The sequence below is a fragment of the Olea europaea genome, chromosome 2 (assembly GCF_002742605.1).
Source record: "Olea europaea var. sylvestris chromosome 2, O_europaea_v1, whole genome shotgun sequence".
In the NCBI taxonomy this organism is placed as follows: domain Eukaryota; kingdom Viridiplantae; phylum Streptophyta; class Magnoliopsida; order Lamiales; family Oleaceae; genus Olea; species Olea europaea.
Genome location: NC_036238.1, coordinates 8,256,788 through 8,270,717, shown reverse-complemented (window position 1 = coordinate 8,270,717; position 13,930 = coordinate 8,256,788). Strand labels below are relative to the sequence as shown.

The following is a 13,930-nucleotide window of genomic DNA, read 5'->3' as shown; positions in this document are numbered from 1 at the left end:
TTTTGCCTTGACCATTCTGCCTTATATGGTGATCCCACTCGTGATGGTTTCCCTATTTGTGAAGAGGGACGAGGGTTTGTGGAGGTGAAATAATTTGGTATTCCAGACGCAGTTAGATCAATGTCATGGTGTGGTGAGAATATATGTGTGGGAATCAGAACAGAGTATACGATCTTGAATGCTACAAATGATGCCTTGTCTGAGGTGTTTTCTTCAGGGAGGATTGCCCCCAACTTTGGTGGTGTCTCTTCCATATGGAGAACTTCTTTTGGGCAAGGTAATATATTTCTTATGGGTAGCTAATATACATGATAACAAGACTAGACTATAACTCAATCAAAGGTTGAATCAAGTGTTCTTTTTATGCTTTTGATGCATTCGGAGTATATTACTTAGATGTCGTTATGGCTATAATACATTTGCGATTTACAATACAATGATGGAACATGTCATAGTTTATTCAGGTGAATATTGCGCATATAGATTTAATGAACTGTGTTCCTGTAGAAATTTTATTATATAAAAATCGAGAAAATAATAACTATTCTATTCTCATGTTAGGTATGCTTGGATTATTCAACAACCAAAACATAAAAGCATGATACCTATGTAGGTTTGAATTGCTACTTTCTTACAATAAAGATTTTTTGAGTATCGTTGTTTATGTGTTGCTATGTACTGTGCTGAACAACTCTGTTTATTATTCACTGTATTAATTATTTGGTTAACTAATAATTACGTTGATTGTAATTTACATTCAGGAATACCTGTATATGTGTAGATATAAGAATTGGTTTGGCCATGTTCGTCATCTTCTAGAAATTTATTATTTTCTATAACATTATCATCGAAATAGGACTTCTTTTAAAAATCAGAGTCATGATGTGCATGCTATAGTATTTATTTGCAAGGTAGGATCAGTGTTCATCTAATTGTGAAGGCACCATTGAACAGTACTTCTAAAAATTGTGTGACTAAGATTAGAACCCTACCAGACAAGACACAACATCTTTCCTTTTTTTAATTCTACAGTTGAAAAGTAAACACAATTGAAGGTTAAATATGATCAGTTGCTTTTCGTTCGTTCCTTGATGTTCATTTTACAGTTCTGACGTTCTGTTGAGGCCAAAACAAGTTTAATTTATTTTCCTTAACTAAGGCATATGTATACTTTTGTCATGATGCTGACCAATTATTTGTTCTATTTTACTTATTGCTGCTTAAACCCTTGCATATATGACCATTTTTATCAGGTCCTTGCTGGTAAAAGTAAGTTTTCTTGTGGCAACTTTGTGAGACACACCAAAGTTGAAGATCATACCCAATTCTTTTTGAGGTTTTTGTTCAAAAGCTAGTGTTTTGACTACACAGGATAATATTTGGTGCTTCTAGTCTCTGGGCCTGATTTGGAATTCATGGTCAGTGATAGCAGTGAAGAGAGGAGATCAACCTGGGAATTATATATAATGATAATAGTCAACCTACATATATATAACATGTATGCTTCTGTTCACTTTGGTATATGACTAGCACAACACATATGCACATATCACAGTCTGGGTTTTTCTTTAAGGAGATGGTTTGTGCGGGCAAATGATCATTAGAGTGATGCAAGAGTTGTTAGCATCCCTGTAACGTGATAGGCCACCGGTTAAAGACGGGTCCAGAAGGATTGAGAAATACGTGCATCAACAGATTTCTGCTACTATGGCACGTGACATAAATAGAGGTGGGAGGGAGGGTAGAGCTTAGGCAGAAATTGAATAAGAGTCTGAGTCATTGTTCTTGTTTACAGCCTTCTACAGGCTTTAATATTTTTTCAGCACTTGTAATCGTTCCATTTCCAATAAAATCAGTGTTTGAGCTTGTTCTTCCCGGTGGTATCCTATCAACTGGTATTAGAGCAGGTCTTTTCGATGGCACAAAAGAGAACAGATGGCCGCATCGACACCGTGGAAAAGGAACTAAAGGAGATGAGGTCAAAGATGTGCGGCATGGGAAAAACAATGATGCAGCTAGCTCAAAACGTGGCAACAATAATGCAGGCGATGGAGAAGACAAGGAAATCGACGGAGAAAATGAGTGTGACAAGAGGACCGGAGCAGTCGGAAATCGCAAAGTAGCACCATGTAGTTGAACCAGGAAAGTTGCGGGAAGGAGTTGGGGAATCCAGTTATGGGAGGGACTATAACCAACGCGATGCAGAGCAAGGAAGAGGAACACTGGCGATGGGTGCAAAAACTAGAGATGCCCGTTTTCAGTGGAGAAAACCTAGACAGTTGGCTATTTCGAGCAGAGAAGTATTTCGAAGTAAATGGGCTTACTGAACGAGAGAAGCTGGGAGCAATTGCGGTCAGCTTGGGCAGCGATGCATTGTCGTGGCTGCAATGGACTGAAGCCAGAACTCCCATTTAGTCGTGGCAGCAATTCAGGGAGCAGCTGCTATTGCGATTCCGGCCGATGCAAGAGGGAAACCTTTGTGAGAAATTTTTGGCCATAAAACAAAGGGGGACGGTGGTAAATTTCTGGCGGGAATTTGAGGTGCTGGCTGCGCCTCTGAAGGGAATTTCTGACGAAGTGCTACAGAACACCTTTGTTAATGGGCTCAGGCTAGAAGGGCTGGGGTGAGGCTACTGGCCCAAAGGGTATAGGCCCAAATATGGAAGTAGCCCAGAAGATTGAGGATTAGAGTCTGGTACTTAACAACTTTCAGCCCACAGCCCATGAATCAATGGAACCCAATTCATCTCAAATTCGATCAGAGGCCAAGATGCTCTAGACGTTCCCAACAAAAATCATCATCATGAAGGAGAAAACTTCCAGCAATCAGAATATCCAGCCAAGCGTTTGACAGATGCTGATGCAAATGAGGCGGGACAAGGGCTTGTGCTTCAAGTGTGAAGAGAAGTAACGGTGGGCCACCAATGTCGAAATCATGAGCTCTGTGTGCTGTTGGTAGAAGGGGATGGTGGAGAGGAAGAGAAAGAAGGAACTTACGGGCAAATTGAGGAAAAATCTGTAGAGGTGAAGAACACAATAGAATTGTCTCTTAACAATGTGGTTGGGCTTTCTACACCGGGCACTATGAAATTGAAAGGTAAAAGCAGGCCGCAAGAAGTAACGATATTAATTGATTGTGGGGCGACCCACAATTTTATTTCACTAGAGTTGGTACAGAAACTGGGACCACCAACCAAGGCTACCACCAATTATGGCATAATAATGGGTACGGGCCAACTTGTTAAGGGAAGGGGAATTTGTAAAGGTGTAGTAGTTGAAGTGCAGGGGTTGACTATCGTACATAATTTCCTACCGTTGGCGCTAGGTTGTGCTGATGTAGTGCTAGGAATGCAGTGGCTTCGAAGTTTGGGAGATATGGAGGTCAACTGGAAGGGGTTAACCATGCAATTTAGAATGGGAGACAAATAGTTTACTTTGAAGGGAGATGCAAGTCTTCACAAGATGGTGATTTCCCTTAAAACCGTGGTAAAAACCTTACATCCGGAGGAGGAAGACCGTCCAACAGTTGAAGCTTCATGGGAATCAGTTTATTCTAGCCGGCGACGCCTTTCCGACATCCACCTGAGGACCAGGTGTCTTTGGTACCCAAGGCTAATGATAGGCCACCAGTTCTAGAAGGGTCCAGAAGGATTGAGAAATAGGTGCATCAACATATTTCTGCTACTATGGCACGTGAGGGGAGGGAATTCGTTAAGGAGTAGCTATAAATAAAGGTGGGAGGAAGGGTAGAGCTTAGACAGAAATTGAGTAAGAGTCTGAGTCATTGTTCTTGTTTACAGCCTTCTACGGGCTTTAATATTTTTTTAGCTCTTGTAATTGTTCCATATTCAATAAAATCAGTGTTTGAGCTTGTTCTTCCCAGTGGTATCCTATCATAACGTTAACATGCATTTGGTCATTTGGTCACGGTATATAGACAAAGTTCATTTGTATTGACAAATCTATAAACTCTTGTAATAACTTCAGTTTGAAGGATTTATTCTATTATCCATTCCCTGCTCTCTTTTATTAAGTTTGTTCAGAATAGTTATATTTCTTATAGCATATCCATCTTTATTTTTGTCAATCTTGTCTTTAGGATTCATCTCAATAAAATAACAGAAATAAGCTGTTTCCATTTTCTTCAGGATAATATTAGTGTGTTTGTTGGCCAATATGGAAAGCTTCTTCAGGAAGGCAGTATTTGTTGGTCAGAGGATCCTGCAGAAGTTACCATTGAGAATCCATATGATCTAGGTCTCTTACCATGACATGTTGAGGTATCCTGAACTTCAAACAATGACTTTTTCCTCTCCTTTTATTGTTTGCATTTCTTCAGTTCAGTTTTTAATGAATATGCAGATACGGTCCCTTTGGCCTCCTTATCCATTGATACAAACAATTGTTCTCAGCAATGTTTGGGGTCTCCTTCGAAGCTAACATTATTATTGTAGTGGTAGACAATTCTGTTTATGGCTTGTTTCCTGTTCTTCTTGGTGCACAGGTATAGAACACTATCTAGAAAATCCAAGGCACTTCCATCTTCTTTATGCAATTCCAGAATTGTGTTCTGTTATGAAGGTTTTTGTGATTGCGATGGCAGTGTGTTAGGAACTTGGTGTTGGGAACCAATATAAACTTGATCTTCTCAGAAAAGTTTCCTTAAGTATGTACATTTATAATTTAAGCGATGACTAGTTCTGGAAACGATTTATCTAAAACAACTGAGAATTCTGTATCAATGTTGTATCAACAATTTCATTATGTTTTTGTTCATAAAGCAGAATGACTCTACATCGAGGCATGACAGAAATTGAAGTTATAAATATTCCTGCCCTCCAGGTCTCTGACTTTTCGAACAAAGAAGATTTTATAATATGAAATGAATGTTACATTTTCAAGGGGGGCCAAGTGGTTGAGAAATCCTAGAGAATCTATCACTGTTGAACCTAATAAAAGTTCCACGAAAATAGTTTATTTTATCCAGCAGATCGTGCAACTAACAGCATCTGGTGATGTTGAGGAAGCACTTGCTTTGTGCAAATTACTTCCACCAGAATATTCAAGCCTTCGGGCCTCAAAGGAGCAGTCAATCCCTATAAAGTAGTTGTATGCCCTTGTAACTTCTTGTTTCTCTTATCCAAGTCTATCTGGTGCACTTAACTTTTAAAAAATTAACATGAAGACTTGTGAGTTTCTAACCCACATATAAGTTTTGTGCAGTTTGATCCAGTGATGAGCACATCTTATTGAATGATCTACTTGCTGGCTGCACAATAATTTGGAATTCGACAACTTTTATTTTCACTTCTTGTAATAGACTTGAGGAAAAATGTTTTCATGCATAATCACATTGGCTTGACTCTAGGATGAGATGACCAATGCCTTTGGTGTAGGTGTTTGGTCGTCTGGGCACCAAAGAGTTCAGCTTTATTACGTTGCTATATCAATCATGTTGTATTGTTTAAATAAGGAACTCAATACCATTAGAATTCTAAAGACGAGACCAACCTTTTCAGATTATTTTTATTAGAACACCAAGACTGAAAGGAATGAATAAGATATAATAACATGTTGAAAGCAGTTGACCGTACATCAAATGGACTAGAGGAACTGAATATTTGGAACAAACTTCAAAATTTCATTCTAATGCTTTGTCCAATTGTTGGGTTCATTATAAATCTTTAGAGTGATAATTCTTTAAATTGAAACACGTGTTGGACTGAATACCAACAGAGAAAAGTTTGCTAAAATTAACATTATATGTTCATGTAGAAAGAAGCATGTTCCTTATGATTTCTTCTGGATGATAATTGAATATCTACATACAAACCCATGGTTGATGGTTTTGAGCCCTAGATTCCTTCAACTAGAGCTGCAAGAACCTAATTTAGGATGAAACTGATCTGAAGATCAGAAAACATAAGATGCTGGCATTGGGAAATTACAATAGCGACTGAGGTCTTTTGAGTTGATATTTTGTGAATACTGCTAGACAGGAACTTAAGTATGTGGAATATATCTCTATCCCACAACTATGTCATTGATAACTTCATTATTTTTTCTATTTTGGATTCTCTCCTATGGGCGTAGAAGAGATGTCGAACCACCAGCTTCCGAAACTGATCTGACGACTCATATAGAATATCTTCCGTGAAGCTATTCAAACCGAAACCATGTGTATATTCTCTTTCTTGTTTCTGGAAAATGGGAAGATGGTGCTAGTAAAGTAATTAATCGTGCTTAGTTGTGTAGGCTGAAGTATTGTATTTATCCTATGCTATAATTCTAAGAGGTCTGCAGGCTAAGTACGAGGGAATATGACAAGCTAGCAAGATAGTTACTGCATTGCTTTGTATACACTTGAGGCAAAAAGTATTGCTGAAACTGACAAAATTTGTTTACTTTTTCCAAAGGTTTCTGTGCTTACCAAGAACATCTGAAATCTCAAGAATAGTTCCTAGTAATGTGGGAAAACCTAACAAAGTATATCTCCAATGCCTATTAATGCAGTGTTGCAAACTACGATAGATTAAATGGCATAAACCAGTTTCTAATTTTTTGAGAACATAGAAAGAGAGAAAGAATCACAATAACCGTGTGCTATGTTGATTTAAGAGAGTATAAAAGCGCTGAGATGCTAAATGGTCGGAGAACAGATACAGTTGTCTGACTTCATTTTCTGTGTATGTTCTAAGCTAGACATCTGTAAAGTAAGCATGTATGTAATGTTCCTGGAACTTATTCCATATGTAAAAGTTTGTGATGTTGAACTATTGTGCACGTACGGATATGCTTACTATTTGTTTGAAAATGGAAACTATGAGGAGTCAAATGTTCTCTCATTTTATCCATCTATCATACTACCAAAATCATCTGTGATTCCTGAACCAGAGAAGTACACGGATATCACTGGGGAGGTTCCAGATCTTTCAAGAGGTTCCTCTGTCATGTCAGATGATATGGAATGTTGCTGGAACTTATTGCATATTAAAAGGTTGTGATGTTGAACTATTGTGCATGTAAAGATACGCTTACTATTTGTTTGAAAATGGAAACTATGAGGAGGCAATGGAACATTTTTTAGCATCTCAAGTGGAAATCACTTATATTCTCTCATTTTTTTCATCTATCATCATACTACCAAAATCATCTGTGATGCCTGAACCAGAGAAGTACACAGATATCATTGTGGAGGTTCCAGATCTTTCAAGAGGTTCCTCTGGCATCTCAGATAATATGGAATCTTCAACTTCACTGCATGTATTGGACTCTGAGGAGATGGCAGATCTTGAATTGAAAAAAATGAGCCACAATACTCCAATGGCTCTCGTTAAGTTTTTGCAGAAGAAGAGATCCAGCATTATTGAGAAAGCGACTGCCGAGGGAACTGAGGAGGTTGTTTCTAATACTATCGGAAATGATTTTGTAGCTTATGGAACTAATCGCTCAAAGAAAGCAGGGAAGGTATGCTGTTGTGTTTTGCTTTTGTATTTTGTGATTCTAAGTGCTTCAATTCTTCCGTTGAAGACAATCAAGACATTAATCAAATCACTCGCAGTTCTATAAAGTAGAAAATTTTTAAAGTCACTGTGTATTGGCCTCATTTACTGATTGAATTGGTTTATGATTGGTATCATCTTGAAGTATGTTAATTCTATTTGCTGGACTAGGTCGCTTAATCTTAGCTAAGTAAATTGTGTATGGTTCACCTATATAGTGGGCATGTCAAATGCCATATTTTGGACCTTGGGATTATGTGGAACAGGGTCTTGAGGTTTCATAAAACATAAGCATGTTATTCTTTTAAATATCGCTAGTTTGCTTCTATGAAATTGTATGTGAGAATTATAAGAGAAAAATTGAATGTTAATAAAAAATTATAGAAAAGGATATCTAATATAAGAGAAAGCATGCGAACTAAAAATTGTTACTTCTATTTGTAGATTGTAGCTGTGGGTTTAATGTGGAGTGGTAGCCTTTCGATTCTAGATGGAGTTAAAGAAGAGTCACTTGCCATGGGAAAAAATAAAAATAAAAAAAATTATTTGCACTCAGTCTTGCGTTGTTAACTTCTAGGATATTTGAAAATCATGTCTAGATTAAGAATTGACTAATTGTTCCCTGAGGTTATAACATATCCCATTAACAACTCCTAAATATACCTTTGAAGTCCCAAAAAATGCATTCTGCCATGAACAAGTGAATGCTCTGTCTTGCATATAAACAAGCAACAAAGAATTTATAACTTGAATATATAAACACATTAGCCAAAAAGTTAAAGCATAAAGCCAGATTAGGCCGTATGTGATTTATTCTTGTTCTCTTCTACTCATCATTCTCTAGTATCATTGCCTCTAGCTTCAGATTATTAAGAGAGAATTCATATAAAATTTCTGTCACACAAAGGTCAATCTTTCATACTAGAGAAGAGGAAAGTATGAATACTGAGCTGCAATGGATAAGATCACATTAAAATTGTAATCAAAGTTGGAAATTTTGGATATACATATAATTGGTTGGTTCTCATGCATTTGAAATCTCCGCTCTTTACTGTAGATGAAGATGGTTGTGAACAGAAACCAAGTTATCCTTATCGATGTTAACATAATTTTCTAAATATTTTGAAGCATCTTAAGAACTCATCTCTTCTTGGCAAAAATGAAAGCACTTGTTGTAAAAGATGGAATGCAGAATGCAATGGTTGTGATCATAGGGTAGTGGCACCAGTTAGAATGCTCCCATATAATTTTGCATTGTTTTTGTTTCCCAAGTCATATGGGTATTCTTTATGCAGATGAATTGAAGCTGGTGTAAGTGGTCAAACTGACTAGATGGAGGGTGATCTTTTCATGATCTTTATTATCATCTACATTGGAAACCAAGAATTTGTATTTACTGATATTCTGGAGTACAGTGTAGAACGTGGGTTCCTAAATTGTTTTTGAGCAATGGACTCCATGTTTTTGTTTAATATTGCTTCCACTAATTCTATTTCGTGATTTTTCACTGGTTACAACTCCCACATATTGAGTCACAACCTTTCTTTATTAATAAATGACATGGTAGACCTTGTCTTACCTCATTTTATAGTTATGAGCAAGTTCTTTATAGAAATTGCACTGTTGACTGGCCGCTACTATTCCTTAATAAATTAATGTGGCAGGCCTTGTCTTAAGATCATTTTCCAGCTGTAAACTCTTCATGCAAAGTTCAATACTGTGTTCTAAGTGCAATATTTGTATGTGGGTTGTTCCCATCGGTGCATTTGTTAGTAAATTATTTGAGTTATCCATAAAAAAGAAAGGACACTGCTTTTATTTTTTATTTTTTTTCTTTTTGTCAAATATAATAATTTGAGTTATCCATAATAAAGACTTCCATTGGTCCTAAAATTGACAATTTACTGTGTTATATTTTATTGTGCAAACTGCTGGCTACCCAGTGCATTTCCTTTTGTTTTTAATATTGTTGGGTTTCTGTATTTACCCAAGTTCAAAAGATGTCACATGCTTAGGTATTTTGCAAGACCCAAAGAATTTAATACCCATCAAATAAATTTTCTGTTTTCCCTCTTTTTCATTTCACAAAGTGGTTTCTGTCTCACCTAGGACAAAGAAAAGGTAAGATTTGTTAGCCTACCTGAGGTTGAGCGTAATTAATTGGCCGTCGGTTTTGTGCCATCTGTTTTAGTCTACAAAATTTTTGCATTACCAGCTGGGCCATAAGGAAACTAATAGTCTAAAAGAATAACTTCAAAACTGGATAAACGGGAATGATCTCCTAAGCACCGGTGCTCAGCTTATGTTAAGTACCGATGACATGACACATCCTTTAATTGGTGAATAAGTTAATGGTAGGTCCCATATATTTAATGATTATGATTCACCAATTAAATGGTGTGCTATATCACCCATGCTATACATAAGCTAAGCACCAGTATTTAGGAGATCATTTCTGACTGGATAAAAATCTATTCTTTCTCATAGATCTAGATTTGAGCATAGTTTGGCAGTAGAAAATATTAAATTAACTATGGTAGAAATTAAGTCATACAAACAGATGTTTTTTCTTCAAGTTTCAGCATTTATTGCTCATTATGTGCAACAGTGTGCTACAGGATGCTTTCTTAAAAAAAACCAGCATATTTGATTTTCCATCAACAGGGATGATCAAATATTCCCATCAGTTCAGTTGCTAGGGATATGGCAGCTATGCTGGACGCTACTTTGCTTCAGGCTTTTGTTTTAACTGGACAATTTTCAGCTGCATTGAAACTTCTGAACGGTCTTAATTACTGAGACACTGAGACGTAAAAACATTCCAGGAATTTCTACCAAAAAGAATCAGTATGTGTGTCTGCTAGAACTTTACAAATGCAATGCATCGTGAAGCTCTCAAGCTTCTCCATAAATTAGTTGAAGACTCAAATTCGGACCATCCACTGCCGGAGCTCACCCAGAAGTTCAAGCCCGAGATGCTTATTGAATATCTCAAAGTGAGATTTGACTTATACTAATTGACCATTTATTGTGTTATATCTTGGTGATTGTAAATTATGAAGTCATTTGGTCTTTCTCTCTCCGTATAATTTATAGCTTCATGTTCCTAAACTGGTACTGTCCTATTGTGACCGGATATACGAGTCTGCACTCCAACATTCAGCAAAATCTAGTGGAATGCACCCAACTCTACTGCAAATATATTTGAATTCTTGGAAGACAACCAAAAACCTTTAAAAAAAAAAAAAAAAAAAAGAATCGCTCATTTGACGTCCGCTTGGAGCCCTGGAAACCCAAAGCTTAGTACGGAGACTGGTAAAAATAAAGGCCGCTTCTCAAAGAAGATTGCAGAAACTGAGGGAGCTGAGGATACTTGAACCAGTGCAAGTGGCACTAACTGTGGGAGGAGTGATGGTGATGGTTATGGTAATGGGGATGGTTATGACATCAGTGAAGAAGTAACTTCTAACATTATGCTTGATAAGGTCCTTGATTTGTAGATGAAAAGATGGGATAGAATTAATGGAGCACAGGCCTTAAGGCTTCTTCCTAGGGATTCTAAGCTGAAGGGAATGCTCTTGCTGGGTAAATTACCCACAACCGTATGTAATATGTATCTATAATCATCATTTAAGTTTCCAGTGTTCGCTGGGATGAATGTGCTACGCAATACATATTTGATTAGAATCTATCTCTTGGCGAAAGCTTCTTTTTCTGGGTAGTAAATCTTTATTAAAATTTTCCATCATGGTAAAAGTTTTCCTTTTGGGTTCACTGCAGAACTTGCTTTCTTTTCTTGAACTGCTTTTGTGAAAAATCCAGTGAAACATGCTGGAAGTTTTCAGTGATAAAGAGCTTGAGAGAGAGTGAAAACCTACGGGTATGTTTGCTTCTAAATATTCACGGGTATAAACAAGAAAAACGTACTTTTCTTTCATACATTGATGTGTATCCTTTCCCTATGTTCTGTTACATGGAGCATGCCATGCTAACTGTAAGGGCACGGCTAGTGGCTTTTCTAAATTCAAAATTATGCTGTGAACTGCTTTTTCTTTCTGGCAATAGATTAGGCAAATTGAGAAAATAGTGTAATCATGGATGACTCTGGTATTTTTTCAGTCCAGTCCATAGTGCAATGCTCTTTCGACACTCGGGTTCCCTTGTGTGTTTGGTAGAGCTAAGAGCATGCATAAATGCTCTCTTAAATGGTGAGGAGGGAAACCAATCTGAAGTTTTACCTCTCTAAATGTTCATTTATTTGAGACCATAATCTGAATTTACTTTGTTCTGGTTTTCCTGCAAAAATCTTTTCATTTAATGGCCGATGGTATGTAACAGGTAAAAGATGAACTCTATAAACAAAGGAACATCGTGAAGATCACCAGCGATAGCATGTTCTCTGTTTGTAACAAAAAGATAGGTACTAGTGTCATTGCTATTTATCTCAATGGCAAGACAATTGTGCACTTTAAATGCTTCAAAGATTCACAAAATATGAAGGCTGTTGCGGAAGAGATTATAGTGTGGTAAGTAAAAGAACATTGTGCGCTTTGCATATTGTTTTTGGCGAATAAACATATCATCATTTCTGCCTAGTGTGGTAAGTAAAATTTTCAGATCCAGTTTGAGCCCCTTTTTCGGCTAAACGTGCTTTGGAATAATGATTTTTTGAAGAATGTGAAATAGGGAAAATTTTTGGGTTTACATGTAGAATTATTTTATGGAATAATGTGTGCTTGAAAATGAGTTTTGAACAAAATGGGGCTCAATGTGATTTGCAAGCCATGAAAAGTGAAGCCCAATTTGTTATTTCAATTGAGAACAGCTGCCTCTTAAATGCACAATTAAGAAGCATGCTATTGTTTCCTGGAAGTTATCGATCTATGACCATAAACGTTGCTGTTCCTTGTACATTTCTTCTTGAAGGTGAGGTTTGCATTTTGAATGGTGGTGATGTTTTGTTTTTTAAGTTTCACTATGGTAGTTGAAAGCTGATTTTGTTGTAAAAAAATAATTATCGAAACTAATTATTTTATGGGTTCGCGAGTGTAATTGAACTGCGGGTTTTTGTCATGATTTATGAGGTTATAATAATTTGTACAAGATGGGATTTGATTTTTTTAAACCAAATTTAGATTAGAAAAGGTTACTCAATTCATGTATTCAAGTTATGATCATCTTCGACTCTTCATGAAAATATTGGTTTCCAATAAACATTTCCAATAAAATGTATGCAAATTAGTAATTAAAAACCATGTTTGGCAAAATTAATGACGGTTCAAATTCTTACATTGTTAAAGGTCGGCCAATTTCGGGTTTTAGTTTTGCACCAAACTTCCCTACAAATTGATAAACCACCACTCCAACTCTAGATCCATTGGAGGGTTCATCATTGTGTATAATCTCAACATCGAAAGACTTCTTAGCCTTCTTGAAGAATGCAGATTCCTTCTTCCATCTCTTCTCATGAGCCATCAAAAACGCAATCCTTTTCTCACTTCTTGACAAAAAGAATTTGAGGGTCTCAAGCAGAGGCTCATAGAGATGATCATGGTACACTAAATCAGACCCCATTATCAAATCAATCTCTCTTCCTATAGCCTCCATGTTATGAGTGTCACCCCAAGAAAGCGCCGCCACTTCGACTGCACCGCCGTGGTGCTTCAACATTTCGGCGTTGGCGTTGACGTTGAACAGAATGTTGGGCAGTACGTGAGGTAGGTCCGTGACAGTGACATTTCCACCAAGTATGGCAGCTGCTGCGATGCCAACTACACCAGTGCCTGAGCCCAGTTCAAGAATGCGGATTGGGCGGTGTTGGGTTGCGCCGCTGCCGTTGAAGACGGCGGAGAGAGGTGTGGTGATGCGGGGGTGGTGGCGATCGAGGAGGGTGACTAAAGTGGTGGCGGCAGGCCAAAGCTGGAACGAGAGGCCTTGGGAGGGGAATTGCCTGATTACTATGGTGGAGTTGATTGAAAGGAGATTGTAAATTTGTTGCTGGATCTCTTGGGATTGGAACTGTTGACTTTCTGCGCAGTCTTCTTGGATTTCAGATGGAACATCTCGAAGTACTAATGGTTGGAACATAGTGAAAGGGATAATATCAATGAAGTGGTGGTTGGCGAAATGGGCTGCGAGAGCGGAGCGGGCGGCGCTTTAATGCGATGTTTTGGGTGGTGACCTAAGCAATTTTGAGAAAGGATGGTCGTGGATAACTTGACAAACCAAAGTAGACCATCCAGTGAGTTAAACATGCTCTCGATCATAAATTTTGCAATTAGAGAAGAGTCTATTACCGAGTCAACGATCTTTATATGGGCCTAAAAGTGGACCAAGTCCATAAATTTATTATCTTTGTTAAGATAATTTTTAGGGAAAATTAACTCAAAGCCTCCGCAGGTATGAAAAGTTCTTAATGTTAATTGAGT

At 37.5% G+C, this 13,930-nt stretch overlaps 2 protein-coding genes across 3 annotated transcripts; one reads left to right on the top strand and one right to left on the bottom strand.

The window, feature by feature from the left end:
- The first annotated feature begins 2,320 nt into the window (after positions 1 to 2,320).
- Positions 2,321 to 10,549, top strand: LOC111410280. 2 transcript variants are annotated; one of them, XR_002705645.1, is made up of 4 exons: positions 2,321 to 3,734; positions 4,149 to 4,280; positions 4,363 to 7,467; positions 10,167 to 10,549. XR_002705645.1 is itself a non-coding variant. In XM_023040550.1 (2 exons), the coding sequence occupies exons 1-2, from the start codon at positions 7,072 to 7,074 to the stop codon at positions 10,170 to 10,172; spliced, it is 402 nt and encodes a 133-aa protein (XP_022896318.1). In that variant the 5' UTR covers positions 4,300 to 7,071; the 3' UTR covers positions 10,173 to 10,549. The 2 variants fall into 2 exon arrangements, 1 of the variants encoding a protein (XP_022896318.1); XM_023040550.1 differs by lacking the exons at positions 2,321 to 3,734; positions 4,149 to 4,280 and having other exon boundaries at positions 4,300 to 7,467.
- Positions 10,550 to 12,725: 2,176 nt separating this feature from the next.
- Positions 12,726 to 13,930, bottom strand: LOC111410271 (protein N-lysine methyltransferase METTL21A-like). The gene has a single exon (XM_023040544.1). The coding sequence runs from the start codon at positions 13,587 to 13,589 to the stop codon at positions 12,789 to 12,791; it is 801 nt and encodes a 266-aa protein (XP_022896312.1). The 5' UTR covers positions 13,590 to 13,930; the 3' UTR covers positions 12,726 to 12,788.

Bases quoted from the DNA above. Each gene is read 5' to 3' on its own strand.
- LOC111410271 (XM_023040544.1), bottom strand. From the start codon at position 13,589: ATGTTCCAACCATTAGTACTTCGAGATGTTCCATCTGAAATCCAAGAA.
- LOC111410280 (XM_023040550.1), top strand. From the start codon at position 7,072: ATGGAACATTTTTTAGCATCTCAAGTGGAAATCACTTATATTCTCTCA.